The sequence below is a fragment of the Pipistrellus kuhlii genome, unplaced genomic scaffold (assembly GCF_014108245.1).
Source record: "Pipistrellus kuhlii isolate mPipKuh1 unplaced genomic scaffold, mPipKuh1.p scaffold_m20_p_10, whole genome shotgun sequence".
Classification (NCBI taxonomy): Eukaryota; Metazoa; Chordata; class Mammalia; order Chiroptera; family Vespertilionidae; genus Pipistrellus; species Pipistrellus kuhlii.
Window position 1 is genome coordinate 56,660,114 of NW_023425405.1, and position 25,580 is coordinate 56,685,693.

Here is a 25,580-nt window from a genome sequence, read left to right on the forward strand (position 1 = left end):
ATAAAAATATTTTTTAAATAAATAAATCTAGTGTTTAAGAACCTGGTGCCTGTAGTGCCTTGCTGTCATTCACAATTACTTTTAAGTTTTCAAAAATACACTTACCTGTATTTTCTATCACTGTCATTATACTTTAAGCCATTAATTTTGAGGCAAAGAGTATGAACAATAATATCCCAGATGGGCATCTGGAGACCTAAATCCTAAACCCTTCCAGAAATACCTAGACCAGCTCTGTAATTTAGACATTCCACTCTGCCTCACTTGAGACTGGCTCGCCAGCATCCACTGAAGAGATTAGATAAAACAATTTTCAAGTTTAGAGTACCTAGGCCAAAAGAGAGACTTCAGGTCTTAATAGTGAAATCAGGTGACTTGTTTGCAAACTGATCCTGGGGTTCTAGTATTTTAACATCAACTGAAACACTAAATTAAGTTTTAGAGTTGGCTTTTGAAGAATGTTCACAATATTCTCCCCATATTTTATACATGGATTTGTGTGTGTGTGTTTGCTGTTTGTTTAGTCTTATTTTCAGGTGAGGTGTAGCACAGGCTACAAATAATGTAACCATCTAATAACTAGATGCTTTTCTTCATCGTGCCCGCCAACAGCACATCTCAATCCTACATGGAAGGGTTCTTTCCTACACATCTTCATATCTGTCAGGCCTGAGATGGCCACCACCAGTGGAGTTTTTTGGGACCTATATCACAGTTGGAAAGAAAAAAAACAGCTGCCAAAATTCTATAATAGATATTAAAAAAGGATCTGTGCTTTAGTTATTTAACTGAAGCAATGCAAAGAGCTAGGGCTCAATATCCATTTCCCTTTATTATCTGCAATCCAGATGGAGAATTCAGGTTTGCATGAATTTCCTGTCTCCTCTTCAGAGCATCCTCTTCCAGTAAAAAAAATAAAAAAAAATAAAAAAATAAATAAATAAATAAAAGCAGAAAATCAATGTGAATTTTTTCACCATCAGAACTCCTTTGGTAGAAGGATCTAAGAAATAAGCTGGAATTCAATGCAAATGGAAATAAACCAGGTCATCAGACCAGCTGTTATGTCTGGTACCTAGTTGGACCCAGGACACGCAGGCTCTGCCTGAAGGGATTTTAACTCCAGGCTCCTCATTGCTTGCCACCACCATGTGAGACAGTACCAGCCTCACTTCACGGGGATGAAAGTGAAGTCCAGGGATGTTAGATAGCAAATGCCATAAGTGGCAGGCCCATAGGTTCCTTGCTACACTGCACTGTCTCCACTATTACTGAACCTGTGGGCATTTAATAAGAATGTGAATAGGTAAAATTCAGATTTCAGTAAACTAAATGTAAATATAATTTTAAAATATATATTTTTATTGATTTCAGAGAGAAGAAGGGAGAGGGATATAGAGATAGACACATCAATGATGAGAGAAAATCATTGATCAGCTGCCTCCTTACACACCCCCAACTGGGGATTGAGTCCACACCCTGGGCATGTGCCCTAATCAGGAACCAAATGGATGACCTCCTGGTTCATGGGTTAATGCTCCACCACTGAGCCACTCTGGCCAGGCTAAATGTAAATATTTGAGAGAAGATAAGAGAGAGTCCTGGCCAATGTGGCTCAGTTGGTTGGCCATTGTCCTGTGCACCGAAAGGTCAGGGCACATACCCAGATTGTGGGCTTGATTCCTGGTTGGGGATGCATATAGGAGGCCACTGATTCACGTCATATCAAGTCTTTCTTTCTCTCTCCCCCCTTTCCCTTTCTCTCTCTAAAATTAATAAAAACATATTTTTAAGAAAAAGGTCAGAGAGAAATATACATTATTATACTAACCTTCCTTTCTCCTTTAAATGCAAAAGCATATGCTTGGACTGTGAAAAGGGTTTAGGGATAGAATGATTTAACAGCACCTTCTCTACAGAGAAGATTTTAAAAATTATATCCAAATTCAATGAGCATTGTTTAAATAGCATTTTTCAAGGGGTAAGAGAAAAAGAAGTTTGAGTATTGAGAGTCTGCATGTGTCCTTTTGTTTATCTCGCTGTATTTCAGACCTTTCACCATCAGAGCCACATGGGGTCAGCGCTCCTTCCAAGTTCCGCAAGCACCAACCACAGTGGGCTCCTCAGGAGCCGCCCCTGTGGTTCTTAAATGAGTTGGGTTGAAATCAAGGAGGCTGCAGCTTACTAATTGCTGTGACTGAACACAGTGCACAGATTGGCTCCAATTCAAAATGTTTCTGAATCAAAGGAGGAAAACATTACCTCTAACAGTACCTCTTTCTGCTCACAGGAATTTGTATTTTGCTTATAGTTGGCTCACAGGAAGTCCTGAATTCTCCCCAAGGACATATGCATCTTCCAGGAGTTTTTCCAGGCCCAATTGAACAATGGTGAACAATTCCGCTGTGTGTTTCTAGAAGCAAGTCCTATACAATGCCTATCCTGTACTGTCTTGGCTCAGTGACTGCCACAACCAATATGCCCAAGAATACAGTTGGGTTTTGTTGTTTGCTTGTTGTTGTTTTGTTCTGTGCTGTTTGAAAGGAACTCCTGAGGAGGACTCCACAGACTCCTCTCCATGGGAGGGTAAGATCGCTGGGCCATACCTGACACTGGCGCAGGACACAGGGCTCTGCAGGACTCTGCCACTTGAAGGAGCTGTTATAGGTGTTTCCTTCATAGGTGCAACCTAGACCGGAAACGGAAGCAGAAAGACAGGCCAACAATTAGTATGGGTTTTTTCCCTTTATCTTTGAAGCACAAGAAGTCAAGTCATCTCAGCCGGGACTGATCACAGAACCCATCAAAATTGCTTTGCTCTTCTCTCCAAAACACAACTAAGCTTTTAAAATATCCACTTGGCTTTCACTTGCATTAATTCTTTGACTGCTGAGAAGATTAACTGCACAGACTATATTTTCACATGAAAAACCATGGATTGATGAGCCCTCTTGGCCAAAATTCATAACCTTGTACGTGACTTTATGCCACATGAAATACGAGGAGGACTGAGGCTAAAACAACACAGTGAAAGGGGGATCTTACATAAGACTTGGTGGACTCAAAAACTGCTGAAGGTCAAGAGGGAAGGTTAAAACATGGTAGAAACTAAAAGCAGAAAATAAAAAAAATAGGAAATAGTTGCAAAATTATATTTCCATCTGAATTTCCTGACAAGCTATGATCTTCATCAGCTGACCCCCCTACCCCCAAGTCGTGCCTCCCATCTCTCAGAGCTATGATTTCATATTTCACTTTTATTTATTTCAGGTTGTGAACTAGATTAAGGAAATCTGGAATGATCCATATATAGATTATCACATGTTAATTCACTAGCCAAACAGAAGTCAGGCTCCCGCATGGAGAGGAAACAAGCAGAAGTCAAAGACCAGAGATGCTCAAAAGAGGCCACAAGCAAGTTAAGTTCCTGTAGAAGGAGCCAATAAAATAATGATGCAAAGCTCACATTCAAGATTTTGATTGTTTTTGTCTAAATAACACCCTCCTTCCTGTGTGTGACACTTTGTGAGAAGAAGCACTACGTATTAGATTATTAGGAGCCTACTACCGTGTTTCCCCGAAAATAAAACATCCTCCGAAAATAAGACCTAGCGCAACTTTGGGAGAAAAATTAATACTGTATAAGACACTGTCTTATTTTTGGGGAAACAGGGTAGGCAAAGGGATTTATCAGTGAGAATCCAATTGCTTAGCCCAAAGAGTACAGAAGCAAGAAAACACACAGGATAATGCAGCACTAAAAGGACCCGCCTCTTGGTACCAATGATTGACTTCTGCCAAGCCAATCACATCAGTTCACATCAGTTTTCCTTGTCCAAGATACAGGGAGGAGACTTCCCTCCTTCCCTGAATTCTGCTGTGGTAACAACAACAAACCCTTCTGACTACATACGAACAGAATAATAAAGGGCTTCAGAACATTTCGATAGACATTTTCATGGCCTGGAACCATAATCTGGATTCCCAGAGGGTTATGAATGATTGAAAAGAGCTCAGTAATGCTCTCCTCTCTAGTTCCTACAAATCAAATTACGAAAGTACACAGCTGATTGGAAACATATTAGGGAAATGCTTTCACTATATATTCTTTAATTTCCTTTGCATGGAGTGTTACAGTGATAAAACATTCAACCACAGGAACCCCCTAGCATACTACAAATGCGTACATGCCAAACCGAGAATGAATACAGTGAATTTTCAACAATGAAAACCAATATAAAACAGTTTGGGCTAGCATAAATCTTCCTGCACTCACACACTCACAACAGACGTGTCATGTGCATGTCTGATCCACTGAAGCAAACTCGCTCGGATAATAAATAACTTGTTCCGAAAGGGGAAGGCGGGGAAACCAGGGGCCCAAACCTAATTCGTGTTCAGTCCAAGTAAATAGAAGACGCCTGCCAAGTCCGCCCTCGGGGTTTCCAAATATGTTATATATTTTCATCCTCCGGATTTTTAAAAAAACACAACTGAAAGAAAGGATGATTTGATGCAGTTAATAGGGCAGGCAAAGCTCTTGCCTTTTGACTGCGGAGGAGGAAGTGCTTACAAAACCCACACAGACCAAGAAGGGACTGCTGACCAAGAGGCTGCTCCCAGCAAGGCCAGCTCATGTGCACAAGCTCCCAGGAGGGGAACAGCCTCTCTGAGTCAGCCCACTCGATGTGGGATAAAAGCTACTGGAACAAGTGGTCCTCGGCGCAGGGAATCCAGCAAGGTTTTCTGCTTCAAGTAACTGTCGGGTGGAAGTGTGACTCCTCTACCCTATTTCAGCATGCAAAGACCAAGGTCCGGTTGTAAAGTGGTCTACTGCTTAACTACCCTGATTTGCTTGTCAGCCTACCACACCTGACTCCACCAAATATATTTTCCCATATGTGGGAGGAGTCTGAGTGACAGAAGAGCCTCAAAAACACCGCTGGTAATCTCTTTCCTGAGTGCTATGCAATCCATACCTTTTCCTTCTTCACCTACCCTCACCAGCATCAGCTAGCTATGGAGACTCCGGTATACCAAGCATGATGGTAGATTCCCTACCTAAGGGATTCTAGGGAATAAAATAATGAAAGAAAGGCTATGCCCACTGCTCTCTGGTTCGTGGTCTAACATAAACATGTTATCCTAAGCCAAACACGAACACAAGCTATGTGCAGGCACATGTACATGCAATCAAAAAGTACCTCGGGTTTACTCTAGAATTAATTCTTATTCTCTGTAAGGCAACTTGCTTTATAAAAATTCTATTAGCCACCAACTGTATGCTGCTAATACAACAAACAGGCATTATCTTGCCTTTGTTTTTATTTAAATCCCGGAGGAGTAATATACTACACATCTCCTACTGGCCAGAGTAGATGAGCAGGCAAAGAAAAGGTTCCATTGTACCTTAAGCACACTCGACAGTGCTCTTCAGACTACCTCTGGTGAACGGCCAATTTGTTTTGTTTTGTTCTTCCAATCAAACGTGGACTAAAATTTCCATAAACTATAATCAAAATGAATTACTAGAAAAATTTGAATTTAAAAGACTAGGACAAAATATAAGCCTAATGTTTTATCATTAACTGTAACACCCATAGAATTACACACTTGAATTATAAAAACAAAAAGAAACAAACAAAAAGACACATTTCTAATTGTTTACTCTCCGTTCCTGCACTTATCTAATTGTAGACCAGCCGTGGTCTATGGATCATCAGTGACCAACAAAGCACATTTTGGGGTGCACTACATTGAGAAGAGGGGGTGTTGTGGGATCAGGACCAACCCAAAGAAATAATCAAAATATTTCAACCTTAAATAGTTAGAACTAGAAGCAAACTTACTGATAATATAGATTACCTCCTTCACTTGACAGGTGGGAAAATTTGCACAGGAAAATCAGAGTAGCTTACTCAAAGTAAGAAGGCTTTACGTGTGAAACTAACACTGGGATCCAAGTCCTGTGTGAAATCAACATTTTCACACCCAGGTCTAACCTGGCAGTATTATTTGGGCATTCCCTAATACCTTTGCATTGAGGAGTTAAAGGCCCAGGAGAAAAGCCAATTCTATCCTTATAAAATTATGTGAGCAGATCCAAGAACTAAATGAAAGACTGGGCAAGTGGGGTAAGCAAATGAGTCATTAGGCAACCAGTTAAGTAGCGTTTCCTTTCTCTTTAAATATTTTTAAATAAACTTTCGACAAAAGAATTTATAAACATTCGTTTTCGTCTGGCAATAAAAAAATTTAAAAAAGCAGTGCCCGAGTCCACAAGCTTCAATAAAACCATTGCAGCAGGAAGTAGTGGTTATTTTCTGATAAAATCACTAAACTTCATTTAAACCAATAGTTCTCCATCTAGGCAATTTTGCCTTCTCCCAGGGCACTCTGGGTAATGAATGGTAGGAGTCATTTCAGTTGTCACAACCAGAGGATCATGGTACTACAAACACCTGGTAGGTAGAGGCCAGGGCCTGATAACCATTCTATGGTGCACAACAGAGAACCAACAAGTTCAAAATGTCAACTGTGCCAAGGCTGAGAAACCCGGATCTAAACCATCACACATCGCCCCAAGTGGTTCTTCTTTACAAAACTGAAATCACACAAAAACAAGACCTACACTTTTCTCCTGTATGTACATTGCTTTTGTTTGTTTGTTTGTTTGTTTGTTTGTTTGATATTTTCAGGATGCAGAAGAATTGCAGAGCTTGCTTTTTTTTTTTTTTTTTTTTTTTTTTTGGTAAACACACATACTCTTAGAGAAAAACTTGGCGTAGTCAATGATTCAACTCAGAAAACATGTGGCAAGGGAACAGGAAGAACACAAATAAACTGAGTCCACAATTTAGCAATCAACTTCATTTTTCCTTTCTCCGTGGCCACATTATCCCCAGGCAGAGAGAACACTACACATTTTCATCATTCCATTGTTAAAATAGCTATTAAATATCTTCAGGACTAGAAAAAAACAGCAATGGCCTTATAACAGCCTTCATCCTACCTGGTTTCACCCTTCTAATCTCAGTCTGTCCACTTCTCAAGTTCACATCAGCCCAAGAGCAGAACTGGATCTTCCCGCTACCAATAACACAAGCCCATCCCATGGCCTCATCTTACTTTATCAGTCCGTCCCCTTCACACCTGGAACTCACTCTGGGTCCCCAGGATTATACCCCTTTCCTTGATCATAATGAACTTGGATGCTTCTTCAAACAGTTAAGTTCTTCAACCAAGGCTACCTGGCTCCCACCATCCCACTGAGTGCCAAAACCAAGGACACCCAGTCTTTGCCTTGTAGGTCCTCTCTTTGGCAGTCTGACCACGCTTCTCTGCTTCTCAAACACCCCACACGCCTTCTAGCTGCTCTCCTCCAATTATCTTCACTCCCTCCACACCTGCCTCCACTAACCTCTGGTTATTTCTCACCTGGACCATCACAGAGGCTCACTGACTGTTTCTCAAAGAAACAGGAGACTTCTCAAGCATCCTCCTGCACAGCTATAAGTGTGGGCTCTTTAAATCCCCACCTTACTATCTCGTTTGCACAGCTGAGATCTAACAGTGACTGGTTCACAGCCTGGCTGAGGGGTAGACTGGTATCCCCAACCTTCCTTCTCCAGATCAACTGGATCTGAGTCTCTGGAGGTAGGAAGTGGAACTTCTACAAGTCAAACTTCGTACCATATACAGCTCTCAAGCCTGGTCTGTGCGTCACTGCTTCCTTCTCTTACCTGATATTCCCAAACACGCCCCGTGCAGGCATGCCACGCTTAGAATCTCCTCTCCTCCCCGCCTCCCACACCATCCCCAATATGGCCAGAAGGTCTCATCCCATGGTTTTGCAAATACTGGTCCCTGCTTGAAAAAAACAGATCTTACCCATCTCCTCCATCTCCATCATCCCCACAGTGATACGCATCCAGGCCACTCAGATTCTCCTTTGCTTAACTAACTCCTCCTTCAAGATTCATCTCAAGGTCACCACCTCTGGGAAGCCGTCTCCACTCAGAGCATGCCCCTTCTCCATGTACACGTGGCCTCAGCAATGTCCATGTCCAGTTCCCTTACAGTACTTTGTGTATAGCTGATGCTTCATCAATATTTGATTTCACGGGTAATAAACAGTAAGTACCAACATAGAGCCATTCCTGGAAACCACGGAGAACCCAGGAAGCATGACATTCCCTGGACTTCCTGTCATCTCCTCTTGGCAGGTGGACAGCTCAGTTCACTATTCACCCCCCAGAAACAGCCAGCTTTCCTGGGTCTGTGTCTCATAACCAACCTCTTCCTCCCCCGTGGACCAGGCAGGCTGCGAGGGAACACAATCCGGAATGCCCTTGAGCATCCCACCATCTACCAAACCTTCGAAATGACAAGTCTATCAACACTTTCCCTCCCCTCTTCCCATGCTCTTCAAGACTCATCTTCAGCTAATTTTCAGAAGGTGTCTTTTTCTTTCCAAAATCCACTTCTGTCCCCCAAGTTACTAGTTTATTCTTGTCTGTTGGGGGCAGAATTAGCATGCAAACTATCACAGTTACTTAAATTAAACCGAACTTGAGATCTTTTAATTCAGTTCATGTCGCATGGAGCAGGGTGGCGAAGCAGGTGGGTCTGCCAGGCTTTGTGGTTTCCGGGCCACCTGATCTGGCACCCAGCCCTGGACTTGGTCAGTGAGCCCCCAATCCTCCCAGGCCCGTACAATTTGTGTAATGAACCACTTTTCAGACACTGTTCTCCAGAAACATGTAGAAGTAGAGTCAGGAGGGATACACATAAAATCTGACCAGCCATTGTAGGGCTTAAATGGTGTCCTTAGGAGTTCATTGAAAACAGGCTTTTACTATTCTTCCAGGCCCTACCTACCGGGGATCTTGCAGGCAATGTTGCTTATTTGGGGCTAATGGAGATTTTATAGCCAAACCATTTCCTCGATCCCAAGAGAAAGAATCAGACCCACGAACCACAAGTTCTTAAAGAGGAGCCTTCTGGCCACAACATTCGTTTTCATAGCTTCTTTGTTTTGTTTTCCAATTAGGAATTAAACGTATGATTGAAAGGAAATCACCAGCAATAGGAAAATAAAATGATAGAAAGCTCTAGTTAATTTTGATGGCTTTAGAAATAAAAGCCCGAATATACAGAAATATCAGATGAGTACAGATGGCTTGCAAGTTGAGCTCATTTCATCAATAAGAAGAATGCAAAATCTCCATGTGACTGCCTTGGAGACCTACTCTATGTGTTTATTGGAGACAATAAAGTGATGGAATTGTGGCTTATAGAATCAGCCTCTGCACTTCCTAGGATTATGACATACACACTATCTGGCATACATCAAGGAAGTAAGACAGATTCTGTGAGCCAAAACTAATTCAGTATTCTATCTGGTGTAATATGTTGTGAAATTTATAATACAATTCGTACAATAAAGGAAATACACAATATGTTACGGGGGGAAAAATACTTGCAACCACTTTTTTGTAGGAGCACATCGTCCATCATTCCTGCATTTGCTCGGTTCTTTCAGAATCGCCCCTAAATGTGGGAGTGCGTCCACCCCAGGCTGAGTTAGCATCGCCGCCGCCATTCCACCCTCAGCGCCCCACTATCAGAGAGTCCATGCCCACGGCTTCTATGGGCAGAGGAGAAAGATGGAAGCTGAGCTCGTGCTGAGCAAGAGTGGGGAAGGGAGGAAACGTAGGAGAGACTGCCCCGTGAGGCCATATTTTGGTGTGGGCAGGAGATGTCGGTCACCGAGGTCACTGCCAAAGGTGAGTTCCAAAAACTACTTTTATAAACATTAGCCCAATCATCCTCCAACAGGAGGAAAGAAGACAAAATAAACATCATCGCATAATTTTATAGGTGAGGCATCAGACTTGGAGTTTTCACATTTTATCCCCATGAAATGCACTCTGGGGCAGAGAAAATTTTACCCCCAGTTTTCAAAACGAGGAAATCAAGACCCACAAAAGCCAAATCACTGTGAGGCCCGGTGCACAAAATTTGTGAATGAGGTCGGAGGCAGGGGCGCTTCCTCAGCCCAGCCTGCACTCTCGCAATCCGGGACTGCTGGCTCCCTGTAGGCCATCTTGTAGTGGTCATCTAGTGTCCACATGGGGGCAGCCATTTTTGACCACATGGGGCAGCCATCTTGTGTCTTGGAGTGATGGTCAATTTGCATGTTATTCTTTTATTAGATTAGATAGGATGGCAGTGTGCATCCTGGAAGCTCCTGCGTAAGCGTCTGCCAACTGGTGGTGAGTGCATGTCATAGCTACTGGTTGGACAAACAGCCTTTTATATGTATAGATACCTAGATAAAATACATAAGAATGCCAGGACTCGCATCTTTTCCATTGTGGCATTGCACCTGGCCTTCCTCTCCTCCTAGCATGTAAGAACTCATCATTTAACCAGGAGAACATTCATTCCTGTGGCTCCCAAGCTCCCCAACTGGGGGCTAATAAGAATACAGCTGCCCACTGAAAGCAGCCCACATGCCCACTGATGGGTGAGTGAATAAAGGGGATGCGGTATGTTCGTGCAATGGAATGTCATGCAGCCTTAAAAAGAATGAAATAATGAAACATGCTACACCATGCAGGAGCCTTGATGTTAAGTTAAACAAGCCAGACACAAAAGAGCACACACTTATACTCACTGAGGGTCAAGTCATAGGTACAAATGGCAGAGGAGGAAATGAATTCTCCACCTAATTCCAAGCTCAGTGCCCTTTTCCTCCAGCCTTCAGGGAGCTGAGGGCTGTTATCACTATCCGCCAATCCACAGGCCCCAGGGCACAGCACAGGAGCTCCCTGGCTCTCATTTGGCACCTCAATGCAGCCTTCGGGGCTTCTTGAAGTTGTACTCACAGCCTCTTGCAACTGGCCATCCTATAGCCCCCAGAATTCAAAATGTCAAAACCTTAGAGGGCACGTTTAAATGGGACCCTTCTGCCTGCCCTGGGCCCGGCTTGGAGAATGCCCAGATGCTGCCCAGAGGTCAGAAGGCTGCCTGTGTTCTGCATCAGCCGGTCGCTGCTGGAGCACGTCTACAGATAAACATCTTGGGCCCTTTCACCACGAAGCTACTGGAGACATAATTAGTTGGCTCTGGTGCCCATAAGCTCATCTGAGTGAAGGAGGCACTCAAGTTCACGGGCATACCAATGTACTTTGTTCACCTCCATTACCACATCAGTCCTGGTAAATGCAAGCCTCTCTAGCAGACAGAATCCTCAGGCAGATGCACATGAGCTCTCGACAAGATGCCTTTCGAAAAGCAAACCTAGAACATGTTTTGTTGTTGTTAATCCTCACCCAAGGATATTTTCCCAATGATTTTTAGAGAGTGGAGGAGATGAGGGAAAGGGAGAGAGAGAAACATAGATTGATTGGGGTCAGGAATTGAACCTGCCACCTAGGTATGTGCTCTTGACTGGGAATCGAATTTATGACCTTTAGGTCTGCAGGCAGCTGCTCTAACCACTGAGCAAAACCAACCAGAGCACAAACCTGGAACATTTGATGTTAATTAAAAAAAAAAAAAAAAAAAAGTGCCAACATCTGAAGAGACTGATCAAAGCCCAATAAGAATGGTTATAGCCAAGACTGTTTTGGCTCAATGGATAGAGAGTTGGCTTGGGGACTGAAGGGACCCAGGTTTGATTCCGGTCAAGGGCATGTACCTTGGTTGCGGGCATATCCCCAGTAGGGGGTGTGCAAGAGGCAGCTAATCGATGACTCTCTCTCATCGATGTTTCTAGCTTTCTATCTCTCTCCCTTCTTCTCTGTACAAAATCAATAAAATATATTTAAAAAATAAAAATAAAAAAGAATGGTTATAACTGCAGCCTGGTGACTATTTTTAAAATAATAAATAGGTGCATGTACAGTCACACATCTTTATATATAGATACAAGACACACCGCTTATCTTCGGCCACTAAGCCTGTCAGCACTTGTTACACATCAGTAGAAAATTAGCACACCAGGCATCCACTGCCGGAGGCAGCAATGTCAGACCGGGAGTCCACAGGCAAGGACACCCAGGTTTTGAGAGTAGCACTTCAACAGGGGCACGTTTAAATGGGACCCCAGGCTCCTTCGTCACCATGGGGGACATTCTCAATGCGCCTGCTTTAGAACAGAGAAAACTAGTGCAGCCCACGTCAGCAGCAGGCCTTGGCTGTGGAGCCTACTATCTGAGAGGCAACCACAAACTCCCCGCTGAAACTGCCTCAGAAAATCCCACAGAATGTGACAGACAGGGGCCCCCCATAGATGGATGGGGACGAACTTGACAGGGAAAAGTTGATCTCTGGTTTAAATCTTCCGACCAGTTTTAACAATGAAAACAGATTTTTGTAAAAGATGATTTTAATGTTCACAAAATCTTCTCAAACAAATAGGGTCCTTTTTATTTAAATGCCAAAATAGCCTGGTTTATATTATGGAAAAGCCAACCTATGAAAAATAGCTTCTTATACATCTTTTTTCAGTTAGAGAAAAGAAGAGTGAAAAGGAAACTCCCAGACTTTTTTATTTTGTTCTTTTTCCCTCTAAGCTTTAAAAATTTATTAACAAGGAGGGGAGCTAAAGGGGGGAGGGGGCGGCGGAGAGGAACAATTGTAATAATCTGAACGATAGAGATTTATTAAATTTAAAAAAAGAAAAAAAACAATTATTAGGAAAAGTATTAAATATAAATTGGCATCAATTTCTGTTAAAGGTTCAAATAATTATCGGTTAAATATACTTACAGCCATGCCATCATCTAACAATTTTCATCAAGAAACACATCAGCCCTAGCTGGTTTGGCTCAGTGGATAGAGTGTCAGCCTGCAGAAGCGTCCCAGGTTCGATTCTGGTCAAGGGGACATGCCAAGGTTGCGACTTGATCCTTAGTAGGGGACATGCAGGAGGCAACCGATCAATGATTTTTCCTCATCACTGATGTTCCTATTTCTCTCCCTTCCTCTCTGAAGTCAATAAAGATATATATATATATATTTTTTATTTTTTTTTAAATCAGTCTCCTAAGCTCTAAATCGAGGAAAATAGCAGTAGACCTCGGCAGTTCCATGGTGGGAATGTTCTTCAGAGCAACACACTTTCCCGAGATGTTTTAAGTGCTAGTCAGCCTCTGCACTGAAACAGCTGGGAGCTGTGCCTAGAGAATCTGCCTGCAGACTGTAGGATCCAGAGTTTGATTCCAGTCACGGGCACGTACCTCAGTGGCAGGCTCCATCCCCTGCCCTGGTCTAGAGCGTGTGGGAGGCAACCAATTGATATATCTCTCTCTCTGTGTATGTTTCTCCCCCTCCCTTCCTTTCTCCCTAAAAAATCAATGGGAAAATGTCCTCGGGTAAGGATTAACAACAACAACCCAGCTGGGAGTAAACTGGTGGAGACTTCTGTGCTGCTGGAAATGGAAAACCACGCTCACCACATGCAGAGCCAGGCTCTGGAGGGTCCCCAGGAACCTAAGTGGCTGTCCCCAGGAGAGGGGATCTGAAGGCTGGGGTCAGGAGAGGGAGGAAGCCTTATTTGACTATCAGTGCCTCTGGATACTTTGAATTGCCTGTTAAAACTATTTTAGGAAATCAGGCACACACATCTTCACAGAAGAGTCAAGCTCGTCTTGGATACTGAAGAGAAAAAAAGTAAGTTAGGGTTTCCCAAAAGATTGTCAGTGAGTAAGAAAAGCCACAGCCTCCTAAGCCACATGTTATCTTCAACTGCCTCCACACAAAGCTTCCATCCGCATCCTTCCTGTGAAGGGCGGTCCACCCAGGAGGCTGTGGCAGACTGACCTCAGATCTGTCTCCCTCTCTCTCTCCTTTATCTCCAGAGCCCTCCTCACTCCCTGGTCTCTCCTCCCTCCTTATCTCACAGGCAGTGTGATACCAGCAAGAAGGAGCCTCCTGTACCCAGGGCCCTGCAACTTCTCACAACTGTGTGATCGTGAAAAATAAGATCACCCCCCTAAACATCTGTTCCCCCATCTGTGAAGGCAGAATGATAACCATCACCACCACAGGGCTGAAGACAGCAGTATCTAGGAATATCTTCAGATGGGCTTTGTGTGTATCAAAATTTCCTCTAAGTCTCATTCACAGTAGAGTGAAAATGCCTGACAGCATGGACCTTAAGCAAGTCCAGGTGGCTCCTTGTTTGGGATGTGGAACCTGGGGCAAATGGCATCAGAAACACCACCAATACTGCTAAGAATGTGGCTGTGACTAAGGGGAAGGAAAACAGAAGTGGAGGGAAAAGACACTCTTTTGTTTGGGCAAGGCACGGATGCAATTGCCAAAAGAAGTTTGGTTACAAACAAACAGATGGACGCATGCATGGCTAGCTCAGCCTTTCCATCTTCCACAGTTTAAACAATAAGTCAATTTACTCTGTCAACAAAGAGAGTGTGGTTATTTTTTTTTAGTTGTGTGAGTTTTGTTTTGTTTTTTAATGCTCATTCCTGTATATGGTAAGTGGCTGGATCTCTTCAAAAACAGCCACAGAGGAATATCCTAAAAGACACAGTCATGTTCCAGGTCATTCTCAAAGCAGCATTGAGAAGAAGCCATGGCCTTGGACTGTATGAAAAGCGAGTGATAATTAATAAGGCTCAATCTTTAATGATTATTCACAGTTCCACAGGTCAGTCCTTGGTCTACATAAATGAGCCCAATTCCCTCAACATTTTCCATGCATGTTTTTCTCTCTAAATCTTATTTATCAGAACTGAGGACGGCTGTCCTAATTCTGGAAATTGGTGTGCAAATATTTACATTTTACCTCTTTCCTTTCATTTTCTGAGACATTGTAGGATATTTTTAAAATCAAATATAAAAGTTAAACCGTTTAAAAAAAAAAAAATACAGCCCATGGGATCACCACTCAGAAACACAAGCCCCAGCACACAGAAATCAAAGACAGAGGAGACTGTAGAAAACAAACCCCCGCTGACAAATGAAAGACTTGCTTCTTATGTCTTTTGTCAAAGTATTGCAGACAATTAATATGTGATGCTCCACGTGCAGGAGCTGGAATTTGACCTATAAATATTTGCAACACACCTTATTTGTTTATGATCCACTAATTACAAACATATATTCGGATAACAAATACATTATTGTTTATGAAAGAACCCCAAATGAAAGGATGATTCTTGGTCCAAGGAAATACAGAAAATAGGCCAAAAATGCCTGTTGGACTCTCAATGATCTCATTCGTTTTCATCAAGCAGTATTGCGTGTTTTCTAATTAGATGACTCTTTTGCAGTGAAATGTATAGCCATTCCTAACATTAAAATGATCTGAAAAGTACACTGAAACACTGGCTTGATAATTTACTTACTTAAAAAAAAAAAAAAAAAAAAAAAGACTATCTGGCTTCCTAAAAGTTAAGAACAATTGGTAAAGCAGTGCCATGCCATAAATACCCAGCATGTAGGTTAGTAAGTACTTATAGAATAAAATGAATGAATGAATGAATGAATGAACGAATGAACAAACAAATCACATGAGTAATCAGAAGCAAAAGGAACACAAATGTGAACACAAATGTGTGCGCGCATGCACACACACACACACACACACACACACGGTTAAGAATCCTCTTGGAAACCTGAGTTTTCATACTTCTGTTTTCAACCTGAATTGCCTTTTCAATAGCAACAACTCTTTCAGAGGAAAAGAAATAGAAATCATGATAGAATTCTGTTCCATTTTTGCCTGCCCCTTTCACCCTCCCCCAAACGATCAGCAACATACAAACAAAAACTTATTCCCGATTTGTGTTAATTCATCAGACCTGGAGGGAAGCCCAGGAGCTGGGGCTTTAACACGTTCCCTGGGTGATGCTAAGTGGCAGGTGGTGCCTAAGAACTATTTCATGCCTTTGTGTGCCCCCCGTTTCCCTGGGAGCCTTCCCCTGAGCAGCCCCCTTTGGATGTGATTAACTCCTTCTTGTTCATGACAGTGGGTTGCCCCTTCAGGAAACCCTGCCCCACACACTCCCAGCCCCTGGCCCTCCAGCTGTCTGCCTCCCCTCGTGTTGCTTCCCTGGAGAACATCCCCACGGATGGCATTTCTTTGACCCCTCCAGTACAGCAATCTCCTTAAAGGTATAGACACCCTTTTGCTTGATATTGGGGTTCACGATTTAACTTATTTGGCCCCCACTTTCCTCATCTAGAAAATGAGCTGTCATGTGGGCTAAGTGATGAGGATAAACCAATGAACCCAGTCCCCAGCGTCTTGGGAAAGCAAGACCCTCTGGACTACTATGAAGATAACCGGTGGGTGGGGGTAAAGGTCTTAAAAGGAACCAGGTGAGTCACACCTTACCATCCACAGGGCCTGGGCTTTCCCAGGGAACAATGTCCTCACCCAGGAAACATGTTCCTGACCGGTGGCTGGCCTCAATCAAAGACTGGCCATGAGCAGGAAAAACCCATCAAGAATGGCCATGGCCATGGCTACCAGGATGCAATGCATAGAAACTTCTGTAATAGTTTAAGGCAGTGGTCAGCAAATGGCGGCTCAGGAGCCACATGCAGCTCTTTGGCTCCTTGAGTGCTCTCACGCCACTTCTTCAAAATAGACTCGCCCAGGCCGAAAACCGACTTCTGTGCATGGGCCACGAAGTTTCAATAGCACTCTACGTGCACGCACGCACGCACGTGGTGTTTTGTGGAAGAGCCATACCCAAGGGGCCAACGAGCCACATGTGGCTCCCGAGCCATTGGTTTAAGGGATGAAATGAGGATCCAACAGTTATAAATAAACTAGACACACTCACTACAGAAGTGGCCCAAATATATGGTAGTACACATAGGATAAAATGTGAATCTGAACACAAACAGAGCATAACATGGGGATTTTCAATGGTCCAAATCTCTTAGTAGAATGAATGAGCTAACAACACGCTTTCTAGGCCTTCTCCTCTCCATGCTTCTCCCATATTAAAAATATCAAAACAAACATACACACCAGCAATCGCCTCAGAGCCTTCACATGCTTCGGATGTGGAGGATGCTCGGTAATCAGAACGCTGAAGAGGATGATAAACAAATAAGCAAAGGCAGACACGAAAGCCAGCAGCCTGTTCCGGGGGACACGTGCCCCGCAGGCCGCGGAAAGGAGGTCGGGCACAGGCGCCGTGGGAATGCATCAGAGACAAAGAGCTCACGTTTCACCGGGAAGGAAAGCACGTGTGCCGTAGGGACCACAGTGATAACATGTGGGCTCAGGCCTCAGGCTCAGGTAGACAGGGCGTAGGAGAAGCCTGGGAAAAACTGAGCTCAAACTGCTTTACCGATGAAGATGCCCATGTGCGTGTGTACCAGAGTGCACAGACCTCACATGGACATCTCTGTGACATTGCAACAACTTGCCCCAGAAACAAACCCAACAGGCAGATAGATGCTCACCACACTTTCAGACCTCCACCAGAGAGCCCCCTTACCACCACCAATAGCTCCCCAACACAAACACATACACACCACATACAAAATCATGCACACCTACATATGCATGCACACACATGCATGCACACAAACATGTGCATACACACATGCATGCATGCACGCACACACACACACCAGCTTCCCTCCCAACACCCATGCGCCCCCAGCCCTGGGCAGAGCGAAAAGGAGGGAGAAAGAGAAATAAGATGTCTGCGGAGGAGGCCAGAGAAGCCAGCCGGGAGCCGTCACCTTTGCAGCGCTCGCAGCAGGCTCCCCTCTGCTTGACGGCGAGGGCGCAGTCCCTGGACAGCACCGGGCACTTCTCCCGCTTGCAGGTCACTTCCTTGTTCTGGGCAAAGAGACAAGAGACATTTGACATCAGCTTCAAACAGAAGCCCTGAATCCCAGCCCAGGGCGGAGTTCCCCCAACCTCCTCCCCTCACCCCCTGTCACCTGCCTCTGGGCAGGAAAGCTCTGTGAGGGCAGCAGGTCTGTGCACTCTCTGGAGCAGAAATCCTCCCCCGGGCATGCACGCTCTTTTAGGCCAAGGGCAGGTGCCAGGGCATGGGCAGGCCCTTCCTTACAAGCCAGATTCACCTGGACACCCACACTGAGCGGGGAGAGGCATCCTCGCCCCACGCTCAGCACCCCTCTCAGCATGCCCCACAGAAACCATAATATTTGCGTAAATCGTACCCTGCCCCTTGGGCTACCTGGGCCAGGACTGCATCGTGAGAACAAAAATATTTGCACAGGCCGTCCAACAACCCTTCATAGTCGAGTGCATTAAAGTGCAGCGCCTGCAGTTCCAACGCAAATACTGACAAGGAAGGCTGAGGGGGACTGGGCTCGGGCAGAGGGAAGGGAACGCGCCCCGGCCAGGCAGGACACAGCGCTCAGTGTTTACCGGGACAGCTGTGTCCCATTAGCGCGGAGGCTCGGGAAAGGAGGGCGGCACTGGCATCCTGGTTCTACTGAGAGGTCAGCGGGTACAGGGACTCGGAGGAGACCCCTGCAAAGGGGGTTCCCCCTGCGGGGGGACTGGACGCACAGGAGCCAGAGGACCGGCCCAGAACCTCGGCGGAGCTGGGCTTTGGTAACGGTGCCTGCTGAGCACTAGGGTGTGCTTTCATGCCTGCTCACGTCCTTAGGAGGTCACCAGCCCTGCAAGGTGCCCCCAGGGTCTAATCTGTAATGAATCAGGTTGTCAGCCCTGCCCCTTCCAAATGATCAGAGTCGCTGAGCATTCTAGAACCCACTCTTCCCAGAACCTCACTCTTTCCAGAACATCCCTCCCTCCAGAACTCCCCTCCCCCCAAATCTCCCCTCCCCTGATATCTCCCTTTTCCCAGAACCCCACTCCTTCAGTACTCCACTCCCCCCAGCACCCCACTCCCCTAGAACTCTACTCCCCCCAGAGCCCCACTCCCCTAGAACCCTACTCCCCCAGAACCCCACTCCCCTAGAACCCTACTCCCCCCAGAATCCCACTCCCCTAGAACCCTACTCCCCCAGAACCCCACTCCCCCAGAACCCTACTCCCCCAGAACCCCACTCCCCCCAGAACCCCAATCCCCCCAGAACCCCAATCCCCCCAGAATCCCACTCCTTCAGAACCCTACTCCCCCCAGAGCCCCACTCCCCTAGAACCCTACTTCCCCAGACCCCACTCCCCTAGGACCCTACTCCCCCCAGAATCCCACTCCCCTAGAACCCTACTCCCCCAGAACCCCACCCCTTCAGTACTCCACTTCCCCCAGAACCCCAGTCCCCTAGAACCCTACTCCCCCCAGAACCCCACTCCCCTAGAACCCTACTCCCCCCAGAACCCCACTCCCCTAGAACCCTACTCCCCCCAGACCCCCACTCCCCTAGAACCCTACTCCCCCCAGAACCCCACTCCCCTAGAACCCTACTCCCCCCAGAACCCCACTCCCCTAGAACCCTACTCCCCCCAGAACCCCAGTCCCCTAGAACCCTACTCCCCCAGAACCCCACTCCCCTAGAACCCTACTCCCCCCAGAACCCTACTCCCCCAGAACCCCACTCCCCTAGAACCCTACTCCCCCCAGAATCCCACTCCTTCAGAACCCCACTCCCCCCAGAATCCCACTCCCCCCAGAACCCCAATCCCCCCAGAACTCAACTCCCCCCAGAGTGAGGTGCATGGAACCCTGGACCCCTTCATCCCAACAGCTGCTTCACTCTGCAGGGCCACTGACGCTGGGAACCACAAGCCCCAGGGAAGAATGCTGCTCCGCCTCTTCCACTGGACACACCGAGCATCTCACCAGCACCGCCGGTCAGCACCCTGAGGCCAACGCGGTGAACACGCTGGCGAGGCCATCTCAGGGCCTGCCTGGCCCAGAGGAGGGCGTCCATCCTCACCACCCACACCCACCTGCGGGCTGGCGTGCAGATCTTTGGGGTTTTATTTATTAGCTGTCGCTGTATGATTTTGGTGGTTGACCTGAATAATCCAGTTTCCACACACACACACACCGCCCCCAGGTGTCTGTTATGTGGTCAGGGCCCTGGTTAATTCCTTAAAGCCCGTGAGGCAGTGGTCCCCACACAAGGCTCCAAGTCAGAACCTGGCAGCTCCTAACACGCCCGGCTCTGCCTCCCACCTGCAGTCTCTGAGGACCAGGCCTAGACAGGTCTCCCAGCTCCCAGGTCATCCCAAGGGGCAGCCAGGGCTACAGAGCATGCCTGTGGCCGGGCAGGTAGAGGTGGTGGCATGGAGACACTGAGCCACAGCCCTTCAGTTCGCTGCAGAATTCTCTTTACATTACAAATGTAATAACAAAGTTACGGCCACAATGTCCTTTAAAGAAGCATAGTTTAAGAATGTAATCGTCCTGGCCGGCATGGCTCAGTAGTTGAGCATCAACCTATGAACCAGAAGGTTAATGGTTCGATTCCAGGTGAGGGCACACGCCCTGGCTGTGGACTCGATCCCCTTCCCAAGCAGAGCCTGTCACACACACACACACACACACACACACACACACACACACACCAAGCTGGCTCCGCCTTAGGGAAGGACCACCCCCAGGGCATCTCCTCTCAGAAGGGGAGACGCAGGCCCAGAAACTCAAGCTCCGAGGGCGTGCGAGTGGGTGCGGAGTCTCCAGGCGGGGTTTGATACAAAGAACACACGCTCAATGCTACGTTAGAAACCTGGGAGCCAGTCAAGATCCATAACAGGATCCCACACTTCAGAATAAATAGCTTGTAATTGCAGCCCCGCACAAACGTTATTCCAGCCAGATGGCTTGGGGAGTCACATCTGGAACGTTTTTGTCCACACACACGGGGAACAGACCTAAGCCTTATCTGTGGGTGAGTAGGGGTTCTTCCTTCCTTCTACTGCCCTTGGAGCTGTTCTGCATTCTACCAAAGGTCACGTAGGTCTGGAGCTGCCATCCCTCAGCATCCCCTGCGGATGATGGGCATGGAGCACCTGCTCAGAGTCCCAGGCCCTCCGAGAAAGGAGCAAAAGCTGCACAGCGCCCCTGAGGAGAGGCTGCTGCCCACACCCCCTAAGGGGGTGCAGCAGCGACAGAGCACATTGGAGCACAGGTGAGCCAGGACCTCGCTTCACTTTTCCTGATTTGCCCAAAGACAAAACCACTGGCCTTCCGCCAGTGCCTCCCGTGAGGAGCCACACCCACAAAGCCAGGCCTAGAAGTCCTCTTCCACTGGCTGCCTCACCCCCACGTGACCAGGTGTCCTCTGGCCTGGTTCAAGGTCACAACTCATTCGGCTCCCCGATACCGGCTCACACTGACCACGCACCTTTATGGGCCAGGCTCTGTGCTGAGAATTTTATATACATTACGTCACCCAAAGGTCCTCATGGCCCCCATTTTACAGGTGAAGGGCCCAGGTTCAGGAGCTCACCCAGGGTCACACCCACAGACCTGTGTCTGACTCCGAAGGCATGCCCTGAAAGGTTACCCGTCGCTGCTTCCCAGGCGGTCAGGAGACACAGCAAAGCAAAAACAGTGCCGGCCCCGAGGCTCCAGGGGAGACGGCACCGGCCCGGCAGTCCCACAGGCACACCCCGAGCTCTCGAAGGGGGAGAGAAACTCCCAGGAGCTGCAGCATCACCAGCCGCAGGAGCTCTGCAAACACAGCTGCCTCCTGGCAACAAGGGGCTGTGCCACTTCAGATACGGACAAGTCTCTGGGCAAACCACCCCTCTGCAGACCAGACTGGCATCCTCGAACAAACTTCCCTTGAGATCCCAGCTTGGGTTCGAGGCTCCCCAAACCTAAGCAACAGAAAGGGTGGCAAAGAGGTATTGGAGGCAAATGCCACCACACTCTAAAATGCCCGTGAATAAGGGTAATAAACCTCCTCACGTGTTTCCCTCCCGGCCTCTGGGTCCTGGTGCCCATCGCTGCCCGGGGTCGCCCAGCCTTGTCAAAGGCATCCGTTTGCAATATTGTCTCCTTTCTCAAAGACCAAAGATACCAAAACCCCAAAGGCAGCCTCTGGGGACACAGGAAATTAAGTGCCAACAAACAAAAACGAACAGGGGCATCGGGAGTGAAAATGAAAAAAACCTCCGTGGCTGGCAACAAAGCTCCTTAAGGATGAGCGCCAAACCACAGCTCCCGCCACAGCCAAGTTCAAACAGGATCTGGCAGGCAGCTTGCTGTGTCAGAGATGCGCCACTAGATGGCAGCACCGAGTTCCCTGGCTCCCTGGCCTTGGGAAGGGTGGCCCTGGGACCTTGCAAGGACCGCCTTCCTGAGCATTTTCCCGGGTCTGGTGTGGAGGGAAAGGATCGCTTCCTCATGGGGGGCCAGGGGAGGCGGGGAGGAGGGGGCTGGAGACAGAGAAGAGAACAAATCACCCTTGTGAGATTTTTCCTGTTTGCTTTCCTCAGAGAAACCAGGGGGGAAAGGGAAGAAAACAAGCTTTGAGATGCTTTGGTTCTATGTCAATCCAATGTCTTGAAGGTATTTTTTTTTCTAAGCTTCTTTCAGGAATACAGGACGTATTGCCTGGCCTTCCTTTTCTATGTTTCAGATGACAATGAAATAGAAATCTGGGGGGGGGGGGGCGCGCACGAGACACACACAGCAGCTACTATGGCGAGCACAGTCAGGGCAGGGAGAAAAGGCAGCGGGCAGAGACCCTGCGTTTAGACTGAACCAGTGCCACAAATTCCTTGAAATGAGAATGTAAACAACAATAGCTGGCACCCTGCCTGCGACCCTACACACACACACACACACACACACACACACCCCGGGGAAGGCGGCAGCCGGGAGGCGGTCCTCCTTCCCTGGCATCCTCGTCCCATGAAAGCAATGCCTGCCTCGGGGCAAACAGCTGTCGTTTGGCAAGCGAGCAAGCGCTAAGTGCCAGCCCCGCTTTTTGGAAAGGCAAGAAGGCTGTGACATGGCAATATTTCTCCCTGCCCAAACGAGCAGCACTCAGGATGTCCCTGAGACACAGAGGGCAGCGAGTATCATAAGGGGGTACAGAGGTGCCAGCAACTCTCTGTCCTAAATTAGAAACTGCCCAGACCACTCGCCCTCCTACACACACACACACACACACACACACACACACACACGCACGCGCCTCAGTCGCTGCATCACTGTGTCTTATTTAAGAAGTGGTTCTATACGTGTTGCTGCCTTCAAGAATTGCCCTACCAACCTCCCTGTTGGTTAGGCCATCATGAAGGTTACAGGTTCAATCTCCACAAGAAGCAACCAATGAATGCATAAATGAGTGGGCCAAGAAACCGATGTCCCTCTCTGTTCTTCCCTCCCGCCCTCTCTCCCTCTAAAATCAGTAAATGAAAATACAGTGATGTGTAGTTCCAAAAGAGCTGAGCCTTGCCCAACCAGTGTGTCTCAGTGGTTGAGTGTTGATCCAGTGAACAAGAGGTCACTGGTTCCATGCCCCGTCAGGGCACATGCCTGGGTTGCAGGCTCTTTCCCCAGTAGGGGGGGTGCTGGAGGCAGCCAGTTGATGTTTCGCTCACATGGATGTTTCTATCTCTCTATCCATCTCCCTTTAAAAAAAAAAAATCAATGGGGAAAAAAAAACATTTTAAAAAAGTGAGTTTCATCCCTGTTGATTTAAAACAAACAAACAAGAAAGAATTGCCCTACCATAATGCAAATAGACATGGGGGGAGGGGAACCCATATTAATGCTGAATGAGCTGCTCCCTTTGTCACCGTGTTGTCGGGAGACACCCAGCAGACACCCAGCGGCTCTGAGAAACACTGAGCGGGAGTTCTAGAAAGACCTGCACCAAGGCCTCGGCATGCCGTCGCTGCCAGCGTGCTGGCCTCTCTCCAGAAACGTATGCTGTCTCCGAAGACACAAGGCATCGATGTTTGCAGATCGCCCACACACACTGCGGTCGCTTCTGTCCCCACTGAGGCTTACAGGGGACACTTCCACCAGCTCCAAAGCCATGGATGTCAGCCAACACCTAGGACAGTTTGAATTCTTTTTTCTGAAGAATTCCTTTGGAGCAGACACACAGTAGGGTTTTATTATTGGAGAATCTCAAGATTGCTCACAGAGGAATTCGTCTTTTGGGAATATGATGCCATAGATCCAGTTTCCCAAGGAAGGTGACCCAACATCAGCACACTTTTCTCTTAGGAATTTCCAGTCTCTCTCCCCCACTCCTCCCGCCCCCCTTGCATGAGGTCACAGAGGTCAGCTTCTCCTTGAAGTGCCCCCCAGGGTAACCCAATTCCAGTCCCCAAAGAGCCAAAGGGAACTTGATGGTGCTTCTGCACACAGGCCGCCACGTCTTCTCAGCAGTATCCTAACACGTCTCATACACAGAATGCTCCGTGTTGGCACCGCGCCGACCTGCTGACGAAGTCTGCGGGCACCGGTTCATTAAGCGCACAGGTTCCCTGTGACTCACAGGCGGAGGAACAGCCCTCGGTGAACCCACGCGGCTCGGGTCCCTCGAACAGCTGGCTCGCAGGGGACTTGGGAGTGCAGCCTGGTCCCCTGGCCTGGATGAAGGGGCCGGCCGGGATGCCGGTTGCTAAGGCCCAGCACTAGAACACACGGGTACACCCTATGGGGTGTCAGGTTAGCTTCCACGTGATCACTGAGGCTTTAGGAAGAGAGCAGTGTCCAGGGGAGCTGACCGGGAAATTTTTAAGGAAGACAGGTCCCCTAGGCCAGACAGGTCAGGTCTCCTGCCCTGGTCCCGGGCCTGTTCTAAGGTAACCTGGAAGGGATGGTCCAAAACGTGGGGAATCGGGCCTGACTCCAAAACGTTAGGGGTCTAGAATGCAGAGACGTAGGCGAAGCTGCAAAAGACGCCAGGATTGGGGGGGGGGGGGGGGGGGGACAGCTTCCATGGCTCGTCGCCCGTTTTGATAATGAACCATGTTCAATAAAGTGACTCCGTCCCTGGAACAGGTGGTCAGGGGAAACCCTTCGCAAGCGCACGTGACCCCTCCCGGAGAGACAACACAAGCTCGGACCTGCTCCAGCCTGTCTCCTTAGGACAAACTCCGGTCTTCGTCTCTTAGAAAAGAAAAAGAATCACAGGAGGCCTGGAAGCTGGGGGGGAAGGGGAAGGGAGGGGGGGGGGGTCTGAGATAGCTCAGTGGTTGCCAATGGCAGTATTAAATTTGACTGATAATTTATTATTTTAATTAAGCTTTTACTGGCTTGTTCTTTGTTACTGATAGTGCAATTGAATTCCCCATAACTCTTGCACAGAAAGAGCTGCAAGTGGGGGGGGGGGGGGGGGGGAGCAGAGGGAGGGAGGGAGGCAGTTAGTCCACTACAAAGCCTTTAGGTCCAAGTATAAGGCTGTGGGCCACGATTCTCAGCTCAATGAAAGTGGGGGAGGAGGCAAATAATGGGGGGGGGGGGGTAAAACACTAGCAAAACTATTTCTAAGGTGAAGAAACTCTGTCTAGTAGGGAGAATAACCCAAACTTCCCAGCCAGGAGAATGGTTTTCCAAGATCTTTTCTTTTTCAACTGAGGGGGTCGGCAGGAGAGGTGGGGGGTGCCGTCTGGGTCTAGCTTTTAACGTAAATTAGCGTTTCCAGGTCTCTCTGGACCC

General features: G+C 47.4%; 1 protein-coding gene across 3 annotated transcripts in view; it reads right to left on the minus strand.

Moving 5' to 3' along the window:
• Positions 1–25,580, minus strand: part of BMPER (BMP binding endothelial regulator) — a 187,498-nt gene that overhangs the window by 135,987 nt on the left and 25,931 nt on the right. For all 3 annotated transcript variants that reach the window (XM_045578644.1, XM_036429887.2, XM_036429886.2), the window contains exons 3-4: positions 17,743–17,842; positions 2,607–2,689 (exon numbers count right to left, since the gene is read on the minus strand). In XM_045578644.1, coding sequence (XP_045434600.1) covers positions 2,607–2,689; positions 17,743–17,842 — 183 coding nt within the window. The remainder of the gene's footprint in view (positions 1–2,606; positions 2,690–17,742; positions 17,843–25,580) is intronic.